At 42.8% G+C, this 19,847-nt stretch overlaps 1 protein-coding gene across 3 annotated transcripts in view; it reads left to right on the top strand.

The window, feature by feature from the left end:
- The window catches only part of LOC135200079 (cholesterol transporter ABCA5-like), a 271,083-nt gene that overhangs the window by 47,982 nt on the left and 203,254 nt on the right, over positions 1-19,847 (top strand). For all 3 annotated transcript variants that reach the window (XM_064228374.1, XM_064228377.1, XM_064228375.1), the window contains exons 3-4: positions 2,581-2,684; positions 3,078-3,191. In XM_064228374.1, coding sequence (XP_064084444.1) covers positions 2,581-2,684; positions 3,078-3,191 — 218 coding nt within the window. The remainder of the gene's footprint in view (positions 1-2,580; positions 2,685-3,077; positions 3,192-19,847) is intronic.

The raw sequence follows: 19,847 nt of genomic DNA, 5'->3' as shown, positions 1-19,847 counted from the left end.
TTTTAAATACAATAATAATTATATTTCTCTCTTTTAAATACTGTAAGGACAACTCTCTCTCTCTCTCTCTCTCTCTCTCTCTCTGGTTTATTTAGACTTTGCAAAAGCTTTTGACAAAGTAGACCATAATATATTAGCAAAGAAAATTAGAAAACACAATATCGTAGATAAAGTAGGAAGATGGTTAAAAGAATTTTTACACAACAGAAAACAGATAGTTATTGCAAACGATGAGAAATCGGATGAAACCAAGGTAATATCCGGTGTGCCACAAAAGGTACGGTGCTAGCTGCAATATTGTTTGTTATTATGATTGAAGACATAGACAGTAATGTTAAGGATTCGGTAGTGAGTAGTTTCGCTGATGACACAAGAATAAGTAGAGAAATTACTTGTGATGAAGATAGGAACGCTCTACAAAGAGACCTTAACAAAGTATATGATTGGGCAGAGGTAAATAGGATGGTATTTAACTCTGATAAATTTGAATCAATAAATTATGGAGACAGAGAAGGAAAGCTATATGCATATAGGGGACCTAATAATGAGACAATCACAAATAAGGAAGCAGTTAAAGACCTTGTGTGATGATGAATAGGAACATTGTTATGCAATGATCAAATAGCAATTCTGTTGGCAAAATGTAAAGCAAAAATGGGAATGTTGTTACGGCACTTCAAAACAAGAAAAGCTGAACACATGATTATGCTTTATAAAACATATGTTCGTAGTCCACTTGAATATTGCAATATGATATGGTACCCACATTATCAAAAGGATATTGCACAAATAGAGAGTGTACAAAGGTCCTTTACAGCTAGAATAGAAGAAGTTAAGGACCTAGACTACTGGGAAAGACTACAATCCTTTTTTAAAATTATATAGGTCTAGAAAGGAGAAGAGAACGCTACATGATAATTCAGGCATGGAAACAGATAGAAGGAATAACAGAAAATATCATGGAACTAAAAATATCAGAAAGAGCAAGCAGAGGTAGATTAATAGTGCCCAAAACTATACCAGGAAAAATAAGGAAAGCACACAGGACATTAATCCACTACGCACCAGCATCGATAATGCAGCGTCTATTCAATGCGTTGCCAGCTCATCTGAGGAATATATCAGGAGTGAGCGTAGATGTGTTTAAGAATAAGCTCGACAAATATCTAAACTGCATCCCAGACCATCCAAGATTGGAAGATGCAAAATATACCGGAAGATGTACTAGCAACTCTCTGGTAGACATTAGAGGCGCCTCACACTGAGGGACCTGGGGCAACCCGAACGAACTGTAAGGTCTCTCTCTCTCTCTCTCTCTCTCTCCACAAGATACTTGTCATAGTGGTAACTCAGTCTCTCTTGGCTGCAAGTGTTATAAGTACGTATCCTTTAAGGCTACTAATGTTTAGGATTACTTTGAAATTATATTAATACAATCTCTAAGATTAATACAGTAATATGATAATAATTTAAGGTAAATTTGATGCAGGATGTTACATAAGGTATACATTTGGTGTTTCTATTTCTTCCTTCTTTTATCTCTCTCGCTCTCAGCAAATGAATTGATAGACAGACAAACATAATTGCACAGTCCTCTCTTTCTCTCTTCTCTGGAGAAATATATGTATATATGGGAGGGGAAAAAAGTTGCCTACAGAGTACAGACGTTCATTTCAATCTATTGAAATCGTATTACGGAGTTAATTCTCTCTCTTCTCTCTCTCTCTCATCTCTCTCTCTCTCGCTCTCTCTCTCTCTCTCTCTCTCTCTGCTATTGGCTGTTTATATATTTCTAATGGTAAAATGTTTAAGATGACTTTAAAATGATATTAATAATACCAATTCAATGGTATATTTGATGTAGGATAATACTTTAAGTAGACATTTGGTATTTGTGATTTCCCATACAATTGTATCCCTTGTAAAAAGAAAATGGATGTCTTAAATAGTAACAGTATGAAAGAAAACGTGCATACTGAATACTTATGGGGGGACTGAATTATTTTCACATACGTAACCAAGTCATGCAGTACATACATAGTATGCATTTATGTATAACCATAAAATGTAAGATTTACTTTAAAACAGTATTAATAATATTTCAAAGATTGATATGAACCATAATAGGATATTTTATGTATATTTGATGAAGGATGATCTTTTTAGGGATACTTTGGTGTTTGCATGTTCAGGATAGGAGATTATGAGCATTTTTAGAGGGGGTTCCAAACATTCGCGGATTCTAACTATTCGCAGGGGGGTCTGGTACGCATCCCCTGCGAATATGTTTCTTAATTCATTTACTTTTTATGACTGTCAGCAGATGGCCACCAGAATGCTAGTCAAAACATCAGTATTATGAGTAAAACTATGACAGCAGAAAAGTTTACTCAAGTCATGTGACTTGAGTAAACTTGATTAAACAAATTTAAGCTGAAGGTTATGTTACACATAGAGGAGAGACTGTACAAATTAATTGCTTTAGAAACAGCTACTATTTTCAACGCTAGTGTCTTGTAGGTCTCCATGATAATGATAACGATAATAGTACAGTAATAAAATAGTAATATTTTTTTTCAGGTTAAAAAAGTGATAGATACTGTTAAAAAACTGGCAGAAGAAAACCAAATTGTGTTGAAGAGTGCATTTTATGAGACAGAGGAAGACATTTTAGAGCAATTCAAGTAAGTATTTGCTGTAGTTCTGACTACGTGATTAGTACCTTTCTAGCCAATTCATGCATTTATTGATAGTAATTCTTAATGTATTATGCATGTCTTCTTGCAGTGGGATATACAGCATGTGCCTTTTTAGAATTTTATTTTGCCATTAAGTCTGTTCAATCAGCAGCTAATTTACATTGTTTTGTCACTGTTTAATATATGAAATTACATACTGCACTTGATTAAAATTTACAGACAGTTTTGCATTTGTTTGAAAAGATTTATGGTTCATGTTAATTGTTCATTGTGCCCTAGTATTTTTTTAAGTAGGTTAATTTGTGTACTGTACACTTTGTTTGAAAGCCAAAGTAATTTTTATGGATATTTAAGTAAGGCATTACTATTTACTTACAGGGAAAATAAGTCTGTCATGCAGTTTGCTGTTATATTTAGTGAGGACCAGTCTGCAGATATGAATTACACAATACGCTTAAATCCCTTGCGGTATTTGGTGGCACCTTCTCAAAGGTAAGCAATATTTTTATGTTATATAAGAACATGTTAAGTATCTTAATAAAAACCTTTGTAGAATGTGAAGAGTTAGGTGCATAATTAATGTAATGTACACGTATTGAGTGCAGTACACTACAAAGAATTAATGTACATACAAAGAGTAAACCTTAGACTTTGTCAGGTTTGTGTATTAAATTGTATGGATACCTGAAAACTTTTCTTTCTCAGATAAAATTCCCAGTTGATGAGTGGAGCCCTTTGAGCAGTTTTATTTTTATTTTTTTTATTTTTGCTGTATACTCTTCATTCCTCTAATTTTAAAAATTTTCTTCACTGATGGGTATTCAGCATAATTCAGTATAGTGATTTTGTTCTTTTATAGTGTTAGGATGTGAAGGTGTTGCTTTGGCAGTACGTACTACCATAGTACACATTGTATAAAGATGTATGTGGTTGTTTAAGTGTGTCACAAAACCACATATTGTTACAGGTTGTAAGTATTAAAGCTTACATGGCCAAGTGGAGTAGTTTTGCATGTAAATCTTTTTGTTTAGTGCTTTTGTATGGTTAATGGAAGCATTATAGGCTTTATGTTTGTTATGCAGTAAATATTAATATTACGTACTTCATTTGTTTTTAGCTTTGTTTTTGGGGTTGGTAACTTAACTACATTGTAAGCAACAAAGTTGCACATAATTTTTTAGTTCTTGTTTTGATGCAGTAAGAGGATTGCTTTATCCCTGGTAATAAGGCTTATTATAGTTTTCCATCCCTTTCTATTTCTTGATTTTTCTAAATTTCTTTTATCCTTCATGAATCGGACCCTTTTTTGTAACATAAAATTACAATATTGTAACTATTTATTTCTGTTGGAAGTAAAATCCTTGCTTGTACATATTTAGGTGTTTCTCATGGTGTAAGCTGTTTCCTTAGTTAAAAATTGGGTGCCTCTTCTTGTTAGGCTTTCATCTCCTTTTGAAGAGGAATCTAGCATGTGAAAACTTATTGTTTCATGTAAGTAACTTAACAAATAATTATATAGTTATAGTTTCTAACTTGCACAGCAGCCATTTATTTTTAGAAATCGCTGTATTATTTCAATTGTTTAGCGTAGGTGACAAGCCCCGCCCTCTAACAGGAATACTGGAAATGACTTAGCAGAAAATCTCATTCTGTTTTTCCGGCTCTCGAATAAACATCAGGTGTTTACAGCAGCTTTTGTTCATTGGTTTTCGGTTGAATATCTGGATTTGGTGATGTATTATCACTTATTTTTGGTAAACTTCAAGCTTTGATAGCTCTCAGGATTATTTTTTCTGTTTTTGTTATTATTATGTCTGATTCAAGTTAATCTAGTTTTTGATACTGTAGAAAAGGTTGCAAAACTAGATTGATCAAATCTTCATATGACTCATACAATTTGCTGTAAGTCTAGGGGGCAGAATTTTAGTAAGGAGAGAACTTGTACTGAATGTATTGATTAGGATGAGCAAAAGTGGAGGGTTCTTAAATCTCACCTAGACAAGTTACAAAGGGAAAGGAAGAGGAAAGCGGCTGCTAGAGCTGAGAAAGGAGCTTCACTTAGTGTAGAATCTACACCTAAGCCTAGGTTAGATGGTAACCCTGCTGTTCCTTCTTCCCATCTTCCCACTATTTCTCCTGCTACTACCCTCCTTACCCTCCCACTTTTGTTCCACCTACTCCCACACCTGGCTCCCTTGCTTCTGGCCCTAATGCCATTGCCAGTCTTGAGTCTAGGTTTGACCAGAAAATTAACCTAGTAGGGAATTAAGTGGCGGAGTTAGGGGCATCACTGATGATGTTAATGGAAAGAATGTATTCAGATAAAGTGACAAGTGACAGTGTTGTCCTGCCAGTTCTCCTAGATGAAGATCCCTGTGTTGCTCCCCTGAACCTGGGAGAAGACATACTGAAAGTCCAAGGGAGGCCGGTGGGGTTTGCCCACTGGTAGCTGCCCCCTCAGTCAAGGGTGTTGGCAGACAGCTAATGGAAAGGCATCTTGATGGATGTGCACCAGTTATCATCCAGTTTAGAGGATTCCAACGCAAACAGGAGGTGCCGCAAACACTTTCTTGATTCTTCATGGCCACTGAAGGGACACTCAGATGATGGATGCTGTTCTCTGTTTCCTGTCAATTGGTATAAGAAGGCTAGCCACATCCCATAGCCTTCCTGGAGTTTTCCTTTGGATTCCTCTGCCTCTGCTTTGGCCCAACATCCACTCTCTGGGAGAGCAAGGTAAGTACATGGGACAGCCCGAAGACCTTCTCTTCCGAGTTGTTGAGCACCCTTACTTGGCCCCCAAGTGCCCAGTGAACCCTCTCAGGCCCCCATCATTATCATCCAAGTACCCGCTCCTCCTGAGTGCTCAGTACCACTTCCCAAATGCCTGGCACCAGCTTCCAAGTGCCTGGTGCCAGTTCCCAGGCGCCCAGCACCAACTCCCGAGCACCCAGCATCAGTTCTCAAGTGCCTGGCACCAACTCTTCAGTGTCAGTCCCCTGTTCCTGAGCGTCAATTGCCTACTTCCAACCGCAGGTCTCCTTCCTTAGACCAAGAAGAGCAGACTTTGGTGCCCATTAAACAGCAGTTAGTGGAAATTATGAACTTGCTAAAGAAAGATCCACTTGCCTCCAAGACTCATGATTCGTCCCTGTCTCTGGTCTCTTCAGGAGAAGAGGAATTGGATCAAGATTCTGCCTCCCCTTCAGGCTATGCAGCACTCCATTATTTGCTGGCAAGCTTTCCTACCTTTTTTGCACCAGCTGCTCCAGTCTCTCCTGCCTCAACCTTCCTGATATGGACCCATCCAGATGATAGATCTAGGCTTCCTAAAACTGTGCTTTCCTTGTCTTTGAAAAAGACACTAAAGGAGATTGAAGATCGGCTTTCTGCTAAGAGGAAGCAAGGTAAGGCTTCGTTTGCCTTTCCTCCCTTGCACTTAGTCTGTATGAGGTATCTTTCCTATGCCACCAGGGAAGCTCCTTTAGGAGTTGCTACCTCCTCCCTAGGGGACTTCTCCAGCCTCAGCGACTCTTCCTGCCGCTTGGTATTTTCGTCTATGAAAATTATGTTTTCACTGGCAGAGCTTGACTACCTCGTCAAGGACCTCTTCAAGGTGTTTAAAGTTTTCAGTTTCTCAGACTGGATGGTGGGAGTGCTAGCCAAGGAGATTGGAGATTGCAATGACTTAGTAGGATACTTTGCCTCGGACTGGTAGAAGTCCTGTCCTTTGAAGACAAGGCCATCAGGGATAGCTCTCTTGAGCTTGCAACTATTTTTTCCCTGGGGTTTTAGAAGAAAAGAGAATTATGGTGCTCCTTTACCACTAAAGGAGTCACTTAGACCCAGAAGTCGTCGGTTATTTTTGCCATGGGACGCTTAACACTTCTTTTCTCAAGATACTCATAGGGAAATTGCTTTGGTCATCCAAAAGAAGTCAACTTAGGATCTTCTGGCTCATTCTTCCAAATGCCCGTAGGATTTGTCTGCATTCGTTCCTAAGACAGACTCTCCTCTCCAGCAACATCCCTATCATGGGAGTAAATGCAATTCACAGTCCAGGAGAGGAAGTGAGCTCGGTTTTGAGAGAGCCTTCATCTTGGAGGTATAGGCGAGATTCTCGCTCTAGATCCGCGAACAGAGAAGGAGTGAGGCGGTCTCGTTCTCCTGCTGACTGTTCGGAATCGAGCCGTCGGTGGTCAGCAAAGATCGAAGAGGCCGCGGCCGTAGAGGCAGACGGCCATGAAGCACCCGGACGTTTGTCAGGGGATAGGAGTGAGATAGCGTCGCCTGTGGCTGAGCACAGTACGCTAGAACTGGAGGAAGGAGAGAACCAAGAGTTTCTGGCTTCGTATGCTGAGGTGATTGATTTGATTTATCAATTCAATAACCTTTTAGAGAGAACGGAAACACCTGCCAGTATGCTTCCTCCGGGGATTGACATGGCGTTTGGTGTGAGAAAGGATACCAAGGTGTCGTATGAATTGCGTTGTTCAAATCATGTGGAGTCCGTTTTACAACACGTAAATGCACGGATTGCGGGAAGGGATAATTCCTTAAGATCAAATACTAGATTGTTTAAGTTTATCCCTCCTCCAATGATGAAACATAGAAAATATTATATGACACCGACGGTTCCTTTACTGTCTAGACAAATTAACCCAAATGTGGTAAGGTTAAGGCCTGGATTAACCTTAGATCAAGTGAAAATGGAATGCCCTTTGATGACTTGCCAAGAGGCTGCTATGTCAGAAGCAACAGCTTCTTCTGTCTTTCAGACTGCCTCTTGGTTGGATCTTTGGTCGACAGCAGTTGCGAAGATTGCATCCTCAGAAGTGACGAGGAAGGGTAGTGGATGAATCAGTGTTCATTAGATTACTACAATCAGGTGCCAAAGCAATTGCGTACTTGACAAATTTAAGTGCCAATATTTGGGCAAATATCCTGTTAATGAGGAGTGATGCAGCTTTGGCTAGACTAAGTCGCACTGTTGATTTGGATTCCCTGCTAGCAATGAGGAATGGGAATATCTTAAGAGTCACAATTGCTGTTGCCAGTGGCCATACTAGAAGAGGCTATAAATAGAAGAAGGATGGACACTAACGATAGATTGGTACAGCAGGCAGTTAGGAAAACATCTAGCAGTCAGGCTAATCCTATGGAGGTAAGGCAGCAGCTAATACCTCGGAAGAAGCCATTGAGGCATAACATCCCTAATAGAGCAACAAGACCCTCTTCCCCAAAGAAGTTAACTCATCGGCCCTTTCACAATAGAAATAACAGAGGAAGGGGGATTAGAGGAAGAGGAAGGGGCTCAAGACGAACGGATGGGTGCCTCTCATCACTCAGTCACACCATTGGGGGGTTGCCTGGGAAATCACTGGGAGGTGAGGCAGGAACTGGGAGCAGAACAGTGGGTGGTAGATGTTCTCAGAGTCGGGTATTTGACTCCGTTCGAAGTATCCCCACCCCTGACAGAACAGCCACTGCCTCACCTCGCTTATGCTCAAGAACCTCAGAAGGCTTATTCTGCAAGAGGAAGTGAAGAAGATGATGGAAAAAGGGGCTGTGGAACAAGAATCCATTCCGTCAAAGGGGTTTTACAGCAGGATTTTCCTTGTACCCAAACCCAGTGGGGACTGGAGGACAGTAATGCCTGTCAACTTTGAATCTGTTTATAAGAAAAACCAGATTCAAAATGGAAACTCCAAAGACAGTTCTACAAGCAGTCAGGATCAAGGACTTTATGCTGACATTCGACTTGAAAGACGCATACTTACAGATCCCAGTCCATCAGTCTTCCAGGAAATTTCTCCGCTTCAGTCTTGCAGAGAAAGTTTTCGAGTTCAAAGTTCTGTGGTTCGGATTGACAACATCTCAAGTTTTTACAAGAGTGTTCACTCTCGTGTCGACAGGGGCACATGCTCAGGGGATCAGGCTAATAAGATATCTAGATGATTGGCTGGTGATAGCAAAGCCCAGAGAGAAATTACTCAGGGACAGGGTGACCCTCCTACAGTTTTGTCACAGCTAAGGCATTGTGATAAATCAGGAGAAGTCGCAGTTGGATCCAAGTCAACGGCTGGTGTATCTGGGAATGGTTATAGACAATAAAAGCCAAAGTATTCCCGACAGACCAGAGAGTAGAGAAATGCAAACAAGTGGTGAATGCCTTTCTGGAAAAACAATCACAGCCAGCAAAACAGTGGCAGGTAATACTGGGAGTTCTAACTTCCTTGGAGAAGCTAGTACCACAAGGGAGGTTACACCTTCGATCTCTACAATGGAGGATGAAGGAGTTCTGGTCACCAATAGTAGATCACCCGTACGAGCAGATTCCCTTGTCGGCAGAAGTGAGGAAAGACTTGCTGTGGTGGGTGAAGGACAGCAATCTGACAGTGGGTGTTCCCCTTCAGCGACCCTCCCCGGATCTCCTGCTGTTCTCATGTGCGTCACTAGAAGGTTGGGGAGCGCATATGGAGGAGCTGATGGTTTCCACAAAATGGAGCGGCGAGGACAGAAAACTCCATATAAATGTGCTGGAGTTAAAAGCAGCATTTCTAGCACTACTGGAATTCTGGGAGAGGGTGCAGGGGCATTCAGTGGTTTTGATGTCAGACAACACCACAGTAGTAGCTTACATAAACAAACAAGGTCTAGTGTCTCGACAGTTACATGTGATGACAGTTCAACTTCATCAGTGGGCTGTAGAGAACGTAGTAGACATCAGGGCCAGATATATTCCAGGAAAAAGAAACATAGTGGCCAAAAGTTGAGCCGCAGGGATCAGATCCTGGGAATGGAGTGGTCCTTGCACCAACAAGTAGTGGACAGAATGCTCATGTTGTGGGAAAGGCCGATCTTGGACCTATTCGCAACCAGGTACAACAAAAAGTTGGAAGTGTATTGTTCGGTAGTCCCAGATGCAGAGGCAGTAGCAGAAGATGCGCCACAACACCCATGGGACAATCTGGACATCTACGCATTTCCTCCATTTTGTCTAATCCATCAGGTTCTGAACAGGGTAATGCAGTCTCAGAACCTCAGAATGACTCTGGTAGCTCCGTTATGGTCAAAGGCAGAATGGTTTCCGGACCTCTTGGAGCTCCTGATAGATGTGCCGAGAGTTACCCCCATGGAACAACCTGCTATGTCAGCCGCACGTGGAGAGGTACCACCGGTCGGTGAAGTCCCTGTCACATCACAGGTGGAGACTGTCGAGTATCTCTTATGAGCGAGAGGGTTTTCGCAGAAAGTAGCAGCGCAGATGGCTGGAAATATCAGAAAGTCATCAGCAGCAGTATACCATGGAAAATGGTCAGCATACTGTGATTGGTGTCATAGAGGGAACTTGTCTCCACTCGGTACCACTATTCAGCAATTAGCAGACTTTCTGATATATCTCAGGACAGAAAGGCATATGTCTGTATCTGCGGTGAAGGGGTACAGGGCTGCTCTAGCCTCGGTCTTACGCATGAAAGGCGTGGACATTTCATCTTCATGGGAGTTGGCCATGTTGATGAAGAGCTTTGAGCAGTCATGTTCACCAAAGGAACTGAAAGCCCCAGATTGGGATTTGACCATGGTATACTGAGTAGTCTGACAAAACCCCCCTACGAATCACTAAGGCAGTCCACAGATAGGAGCCTAACCCTGAAGACAGTCTTCTTATTGGCCCTAGCTTCAACCAAAAGGGTGGGGGAACTACATGGCCTGTCATATATTGTAAAGCACTGGAGGGGTTGGAAGTCAATGGCATTCGAGTTTGTGCCAGAATTTGTGGCCAAAACTCAAAACCCATCAATATGGCAGATTTGACTTTTTCCATACCTTCTCTGGCAGATTTTGTAGATCATGACAAAGATGAGATGCTTCTGTGTCCCATCAGGGTAACAAGAGAGTACTTAAGGAGGACAAGGCACCTCAGGCCGGGGTGCAGGAGGTTGTTCGTAAGTACAGGACGGAACAAAAAGGAATTGTCCAGGAATACAATATCGTTTTGGCTAAGAGAAATGATCAGGAATGCCTACATGATAGAAGACAGGGGGTCAGATAGCCAGGAGAGGGCTAGGGTTCATGACATTAGAGGCTTGAGTGCTTCTTTGGCATTCAAGAAGAATATGTCTGTGGAGAGAATTCTGAAAGCTGATGTTTGGAAAAGCCAAACTACTTTCACTTCCTTTTATTTAAAAGACGTTGCCCATAGATCCTTGGATACCTTTTCCTTGGGTCCAGTGGTGGTGGCCCAGCAAGTGGTATAGCTCATCCAGTACCCCTGGCGGGTCAGTTTGTACTTAGTCTAAGATGAAGGTATGAAAGTAGAATGAATGGGATGACTGGTCTTTTTTTCTTTACTACTTTCTCTCTACTCCTTTACCTACGGGCAGTATGAAGGAGAGTACCATCATGAGCTGGAACGGACTAGAAGCAGGTGAGGTGGTCAGCCATACTGTAAAGTTATGTTAGAGTATAATATACTTTTCAGTAGCAACACACCCCTCTCGATAATAAGAAAAGGAGGGGTGATGATAGATCCAGATACAAGGGACAAGAGTGGTTTATGAGAATGGAGGGTCCTCTATTTTCCCGTAGTTTATAAAACATGGCATGATACCAGCACCCAGTGAGGGAAACCAATAGATTTCCGTATGTCTTTGGTTCAAGGGTTTAGTCCATTCTCTTAGAATACTCCTAATATTCGGAAATGGATATAGGTGGCAAACTCCCAGTCAATGAGAGACTTACCTCCCTCCAATAAATAAGCCTATCCTAATGTTAAGACCGAAGGTTTGTTTCGTATATGAACAAATGACAAATTTGTAACTAATTTGTATTTTTCATAACTTACAAACCTGAGGTCTTAACAGTTAAAGGCCCACCTCGAACCACCCCTTTAGCAGTCTAAACTGGGTTAGAAGTATAACTGGCGGGCCGGTCACACGACGCCGAGGGCATTCTGGGTATACATGCCCCGTGACCTGGTATAGATGCCAATAGTCCCTGGATCGCACAAGTTTAATTTTAATTCTATTGGTTTCCAGCTTGGCGCTAGTAAATCCTAATATTAAGACCTCAGGTTTGTTAGTTATGAAAAATACAAATTAGTTACAAATTTGTCATTTTGTAGTTCCCAAATCATCTCAAGGTTGGAGACCAGTCCTTGGCATAAGCACCCTCAATCTCTTTGTCCAGAAGACGAAGTTCAAGGTGGAGACGAACCAGTCAGCGCTTTCATCCATGCACAAAGGCGACTGGATGATAACCTTGGATATGCAGGATGCATACTTCCATATTCCCATTCATCTGGACTCCAGGCAGTATCTCAGGTGTCTTCCAGGGCAACCAGAGCAAAGTCTTCCAGTTTTGGGCTCTTTGCTTCGGCCTCTCTATGGCACCTCGGGTGTTCATTTTTGTCCTTGCTTCTCTGGTAAAATGGCTTAATTTAGTAGGCATAAATATCAGCCTTTATCTGGACAGCTGGCTTTTTCAGTCTCCGTCAAAGGAGGACTGCATGAAGGACTTTTAAAGATTCTTCTCCTCAGGAACAGGGCATTCTCATCAACCTTTAGAAGTCCCAGTTGACCCTGTCACAAGTGATTAATGTTTGGTGATGATTCTCAACTCTGACTTTTCAGGCTTTTTTGTCCCCCAAGAGAATTGTCAACTGCCTTCATGGTGATAGAAGTTCACTCTCGACATGGTTCAGACACATAAAGCTGTTGGTCCCTTTGCTGAATAACCACTGGTTCCATGCAATGTAAAAACACCATACAAACAAACAAACAAACATATGCCTTCAGGCAATCCACAGTTTTCTATCCCTTGTGTCTTGCTTGGCCCATCAGTGGATGAGCCTTCTGGGGACTCTGGCATCCATCGAGACATTTGTCAAGCTTGGCAGGCTTCATATGAGAGTCTGGACAGGAAGACATAGCTGGACACTTACTTGTTTCCAATCACCCAATGGTGGCTGTCCGAAGTAAGACTTTCAGAGGGAAAGTCCCTGCATCCTCTGAGCCCCGACCTAGACTTCTACTCAGATGAATATGCTGGGCAGCCCTTCTGGGGAACCAGGAAGTTGCGGGACATGGTCCCCAGAACAATGAAGCCTTTACATAAATGTCAGAGAGTTGAAGGCGATTCACTTAGGCCTTCAATTCTTTTCAGACAAGATCCACGACAAGACAGTGGTAGTTTATGCAGACAACACCACAGCCTTATCGTACATCGGGGGGCAAGGTGGCATTCATTCCATTTCTCCTTGCCAGGCAACAAAGGATTTTCACCTATGGGCAGATCAAAATAGAGTTAATCCAGTCTCCTGATTTATTCAGGGGAAACTCAAATATTTTTGGCAGACAAGCTGAGCCATCAGAAGCAGGTCTTTCCCCATTGTGTGGACCTTGAATTCCCCTATTTGTTTGGATCATTGGAATTTATGGGGCAGGCCAACTTTGTACCTGTTTGTCACCTCAAGGGACCACTGCCTTCCTCTCTTTATGTTCTCCAGCCCCAGACCCTCTGGCATGGGTGACAGACGCCATGCTTCAAAATTGGTCCAACCTAGATCTTTACACCTTTCCACCCTTCAACATGGTCAGGGAAATGCTGAACAAATTCTGATTACATCACAATGTTATGAGGACCCTCATAGCCCTGTTCTGGCCCCTGAAAGAGTGGTTCCCAGACCTCCTACGGTTGTTGATGGGCTTTCCGAGGCTCCTTCCCCAAAAACTGTCTGCTCTGACAACCCCATTTCAAGAGATACCACCAAGGGTTGTCTGCTCTTGCCCTGACAGGTTTCAGACTGTATGGAAGCTTGTCAGAGCGAAGGTTTTTTCAAGAGAAGCTGCAGAGACTGTTGCAAGATACAGATATCAATCTTCTAGCTGCATTTACCAGGCTAAGTGGACAGTTTTCTAAAAATGGTGTCTCAGACATAATGTCTTCTTCTGAGGTATCTTTAACTCAATTGCAGATTTCCTACTTTGTCTTAGGACTTCTAGGGGTTTGTCATCCTCCACTATTATGAAGCATAGAGCCATGCTTAGCTCTCTGTTAAAGCATAGAGGTCTAGATCTGTCGTCTAACCCAGATCTTAGTGACCTCATCAAGTCATTTGACACTTAAAAGCATAAGAGGGTTGATCTGATCTCTTGGAACCTAGATGTAGTGTTGAGGTGACTAAGGGTCCCCTCTTTTGAACCCCTCTATTCCGCTTCTCTAAGGGACCTCACTCAGAAGACTCTCTTCCTTGTGGCTTTGGTTACTGCCAAATGTATCAGTGAGATTCAGGCCATTGATAAGAGGGTTGGATTTTCCCAAGAAGATGCAGTGTACTCCTTTGCTCTAGGTTTCTGAGCCAAGAACAAGGACCCGTCCAAGCCCTGATCCCATTTCTTCAACATTAGAAATTTAATGGAAATCCGTGGCCCTGAGGAAGAAGAAAGGGTTCTTTTCCCTGTCAGAGCCTTGAGGTATTACTGAGCTGGGCCAAAAAGATCAGAGGGCCATCCAGCAACTTCTGGTGTTCTGTTAAGAGCCCTTCTTGCACTTACTAAGAATGCTATGTCATTCTTCCTGAGGGACCTGATTTCTGAGGTGCATTCTCAGATTCAGGACATTTTGCTTACTTTTAAATTGAAAGCTTATGACATCCAAGCAGTTGCTACCTCATTCGCTTTCAGGCACAGTATGTCCCTCACGTCCATTGTGCAGTCAGCCTACTGGAAGTGCAAATCAATCTTTGAAAGAAGTTGCAATAGCTTTTTGAAAATTGCAATACAGTGGTACCTCGACATACGAAAGGCTCAACTTACGAAAAACTCGAGATACGAAAGCAAATACGAAAAATTTTACAGCTCTACATACGAAAAGTTTTCAAGATACGAAAGGTTGTTGCTGTAAAGTCCCGAGATTCGCCCAGACCACCGAGAACAATTTTAAAACTCCCGCGCCGCCAACTGAGTAAACTCGCCACCATCCTCCCGCTCTCCCATTGGTTCCTGATGCTAGTCACCCCATAAGGTCCTGCTCTCCTATTGGTCAGCATCTACCCCTTGTGCTTTAAGTATTCTATTGGTAAAAGGATGCTGTAAATTGAAAAACTTATTCATGCAATACATTTAATAAAAAAAAAACATTAGGTAAAGATAGAATAAAGAATAGAAATGAATGGTTATTAAGGGATTTTGACGAAGGAAAAATCTATTTCTGGGTGATTGGCTCGTGTCGCCCTATGAAAGGATCCTTAATATCATTCTTTCTAGGTAAAATTAATCTAAAATTACCAGAGAAAAACAAAATTAAGAAAATGTCAGTAAAACTGACTCGCTCACTCTTAAAAAAAGAAGTGTCGGTATGGCAATAGGGGCGAGTGGGAACACTACCACGAGACATTTCCACCAATTAGAACTTCCAATCAGAATCCCCACAAGAGAGAGAGCTGATACCAACGGGCGATGCGGCCGCTACTACTACTACTAGAGGACGCGACGGACAACAGCGCCCCTAGCGGACATCCTTAATCTAAAAACATCTTGTCCTGCAGGGGGGGGGGGGGGGGGCAAACAATACAGGGTGGGTTTCATAGGGCGACACGAGCCAATCACCCAGAAATAGATTTTGCCTTCGTCAAAATCCCTTTTCTGGGCTCAGCTCGTGTCGGCCTATGAAAGAGTACCAGAGAAACAGACAAGATGGGAAAAAAGGAACAAATGAAAAGCAGTTGTAAAATGAGGGATATAATATAAGTAAATCAATTACAGCATATAAACCAAGTACTTAAGTCTAACTTATTCTAAACAGTAACATAAAAGAAAGTTAGTAATGTAAAGTACTTAAAATTACAGTAAACACAGTAAAAATTATAATAATGCAGTGTAATTTTTAACAAAATAGATTTACTTAGATAACGTATTTACAAAATATACAAACACATTGTGTCCTACCCTAGCATAAAAATAAGGGTAGGTACACTGAAGTACATTATCAGTACAAAAGTGTGGATGTCCCTAGCAAAAAAAATAAGGGACAATCCACTAATATGATTTCAGCGGCTAAGGCTAGGATATCCGAGTAGCATGGCGATAGGGTGAGGCATGTTGGATGAGGTAGGTAGAAAGGAGACCTGGATCTATACTACAACTACTATACAGTATCAGGAGAAACAATGTTTCCCGCTGCTACTGCTGAAAAATTTTAAAGATTCCAAGGACTTTTAGATAATGACGTTTAAAGACTGTCGGAGATTTCCATCCAGTATACTTTTTAAGATCCTCAAAGTTCATATGTTGAAAGTAATTAATTGAGGTGGCTACTCCCCTGATGTCATGTGCTTTTGGGAATGAATCAGGATTGGCTTGTTTAATGAAGTAAAGGATTTGCTGTCTAATACCTTTAACTGACAAAGTACCACCTTTTTCTCTCATGAAGAGAGGACCTGAGGATCTTGAGGATGTACGAGATAGAAAGGCTCTTAAAGTTGATACTGGGCAAAGAGAAGGGTCTTGCGGAAGTGGGATGACTTTCCAAGGGGCCACCTTGCAAGAGGATCCTCATTTTTAGCCAAAAAACTACGATCCGGAGCAAGCAGAACTTCTCCTGAGGGGAGGAATTCCACATGACCCGCATCTCTGGATAGAGCCGACAGTTCTGAAATTCTAGCTCCTGACGCTAGGCTTAATAAGAATAATGTCTTTCTAAGAAGCATTATGAATGTACAAGACGAGTTGTCAGTATCTGAAGCTAGTTTGAGGACATCATTTAAGAACCATGAAACTGCAGTAGGCCTTTGAGAAGGTCTAAGTCTAGCACAGGCTTTAGGAATAGACGTGAAATAAGATTCAGTCAGATCTATCTGAAAACCTAACTGAAAGATCTTCTTCAAAGCCGATTTATGAGTAGTAATAGTGCTAGCTGCTAAACCTTTTTCAAACAAGGATCTGAAAAAGGATATAGCTAGATTAACTGTCATGGTTGTAGTGTTCGATTCTTTCAGGAAGGATGCTAATATTTTAACAGCTGAGTCATATTGTCTAATAGTTGACTCTCTCTTATCTGATTCTAGGAAGAGAATATTTTGTGGATCAATATTAGCATCTTTATTAGCCGCAAAACTTCATGAAGTCCATAAAGTTAGGGTCTGAAGAATTCCTGAGGAAGCGAACACAGTCCTCATTTGTACTGATTGTGACAGCTTGGGATTGGGAATCCGTTGAGGTCGGAGAACCCAATTCCAGAAGAAGAGGATACCAGTTGCTCTTGGGCCAGTCCGGTGCAATCAGAGCTACTATTCCCTTGAAAGTCCTCAGCTTGCTTAAGACTTTCAAGAGGAGATTCACTGGAGGAAAAACATAAATCTCCACTGATCCCAATCTAACGACAGGGCGTCCGTGGCATAAGCCAGAGGGTCCAGGTTGGGGGCCACATAGCAAGGGAGCTTGTGGTTCGCTTGTGAGGCGAAGAGATCTACTTGGAGACCTGGGACTCTCCGGCATATCCACTGGAATGACCCGTCGTCTAGGGACCATTCTGATTCCAGAGGGACTGACCGGGACAAAGCGTCTGCTATCACATTTCTTACCCCCGCCAGGTGAGTGGCGGACAGATGACCATTTGTGTTTGTTTGCTAGGGCAAAGATGGCTATCATGACATGGTTCACATGCTTGGATTTGGACCCTCATGTTGATACAATGAACTACCACTGCACTGTCCAAAAACTAGCCTTAGATGAGACTTTTTCGGGGGAAGCAGTCTCTTCAAGGTAAGAAATACTGCCATTGCTTCCAGAACGTTTATGTGGAGCTGGCGAAATTGAACTGACCAAGTCCCCTGAACCTGTTTGAACTTAGAATATCCCCCCCACCCGGACAGGGAGGCATCCGTGTGAATGGTTAACACTGGAAGGGGATATTGAAGGGGTACCCGCTTGGCTAAGTTCTTTACTTTTGACCATGGACGGAGTTGATTGCGAAGGATCTGTGGAATTACTGACAACTTGTTTCTCGAGATTTGGCGTTTGCTCTCGATCGCCAAAACTCGATTTATATCTTTTAGTCTTGCTTTCAGGAGGATCTGTCACCGAAGCAAACTGAAGGGACCCTAGGATTCTTTCCTGGCTTCTCCTTGATGTTTGTTTGCATTTGAGAAATTGCCTGACAGATTTTGCTATTTCCTTCCATTTGGCCACTGGAATTGACAGATTGTGGGAAGACAAATCCCATTGGATTCCCAGCCACTGAAAACGAGACTCCGGGGTAAGTCTGGATTTCGTTTTTGTTTATCTGGAACCCCAGATGTTCCAGAAAGCGAACTACCTTTTTGGTGGCTTTGAGACATTCCTCGACTGTTGGTGCCCAGATCAACCAATCGTCGAGGTATGCTGCTACCATGATTCCCTGAGTTCTCAATTGCTGCACAACCACTTCTGCTATTTTCGTGAATACCCTGGGGGCTACATTCAGACCGAAGGGCATCACTTTGAATGAGAATGTCTGATTTCCTAGCCTGAATCCTAGGAATGGGCGGAAGTGTCTGGCTATAGGGATATGATAGTATGCGTCTGTAAGATCGATGAGCATGTGACGGCTTCCCCCCACGCGGAAGTAAGGTCCTTACTTGCGAAGTAGAGGGTAAGCATCTTGAACTTGTCGCAACGAATGAAAGAGTTTAGCTTTGACAAGTCTAAGATTACCCTTCTTTTTGTTGAGCCTTTCTTTGGCACGCTGAATAAGCGACCTTGAAATTTTAGATGCTTGACTCTCGAAATAGCTCCTTTCTGAAGGAGTTCCTCCGCATAATCTGTCAATTCCTTTGATGGTATTTGGCGGAATGATTTGATTGGAGGAGGATCTTTGATCCAACTCCAACCCAATCCTTTGGACACTATGCTCTGTGCCCCAATTGCTGAACCCCCACCTGTGACGGAAGAGGAACAGCCTCCCTCCTACCGGGGTGGGGAGCCTCATTGTTGATGGGCGGGTTTGACCACCACGCCCTCCTCTGAACTGCTTACTCCTTGTCGCCCATCCCTTGCGCCACGCTGGCGAAAGTAGCCTCTCGCCCTACCTCTCGATTGTCATGTTTAGAAAGCGGGAGGTAGCCCTGACCTTCATACGTAGGGTTGAAGGCCGGCGAGAGTGCGTAGGAGGTCGAAGGTTGTGATTGAGGAGACAGCAGGAGGATGGGCTGGTTCTGCTTAGAAGTAGCAGGTTGTCCCTGTTGGGTAACCGGGACGGCCTGAACAAATTGCTGCTGTTCTGGTGTTTCTGGTAAGGCTGGAACCTTTTACCAGACTTCTTTGGTTTCTTACCAGCAGTGGGGACGGATTCTTGCTTCCTCTTAGATGAAATACCCCACCTAGCTCTAAGGCTCTGGTTGAGCCTAGCCGCCTCGTGGTGTACTTCATTTACAGCGGACTCTGGGAAGAGATCCGCTCCCCACATGCTAGAAGCCAGGAGTCTATTAGGTTCGTGCCTAATAGTGCACTCCTGCAGAACGTGCTTTCGGCAATTCCTCCTAGCTTGGAAGAAGTCGAAAGCATCCGTCTGAACCGTCTGAAGCTGGGATTTGGCCAAGATCTTAAACAGAGGTTCCGTGCCATACGAGAGAGCAGCCATCTCTTGTTATGATCAGCGAATTGAGGGACCTGCCAAACCTAGTTCGCGCGTCGAACTCCGCCTGAATCAAGGAAATCAGGCAGCCTTGGGAGCTTATTCGCCGAACTGGTCCATGGCGCAGTCCGGTTTGAGCTTACCAGCGTGAACGTGGCTGGCAAGTTCTCCCACAATTCTCCAAAAGCTGGGAAGAGCGGAGAAGTAGACTCCGCCTCCCTTAGCTGTGGCATGGGCTCATCCTTGAAGACTGCCTGAAGAGTCGTCTCTACTATTTTTGTAGCGAACGGAAGAGAAGCCTCCTCTTTCCGTCGCAAAAATAGTGAAAGGACTCTTATAGGCCTGGAGCTTGGTGTTTGGTACACTCCCAGTCCTCAACAAGGCAGTGAACCCATTCACGTTGAGCATGATCCCTACTGTAGAGAACTTCTCCCTAGAGATCTTGTCTTCCCTAGTAAGCGCCGCTACGGTCAGCCTAGCAATAGCCAATGAAAGGCTGCGTCACCCGAGGATAAAACTCGAAGTCCTCAATCC

The sequence above is a fragment of the Macrobrachium nipponense genome, chromosome 26 (assembly GCF_015104395.2).
Source record: "Macrobrachium nipponense isolate FS-2020 chromosome 26, ASM1510439v2, whole genome shotgun sequence".
NCBI lineage: Eukaryota > Metazoa > Arthropoda > Malacostraca > Decapoda > Palaemonidae > Macrobrachium > Macrobrachium nipponense.
Note: the sequence above shows the minus strand (reverse complement) of the source record. Positions and strands in the feature narration are given on the sequence as shown.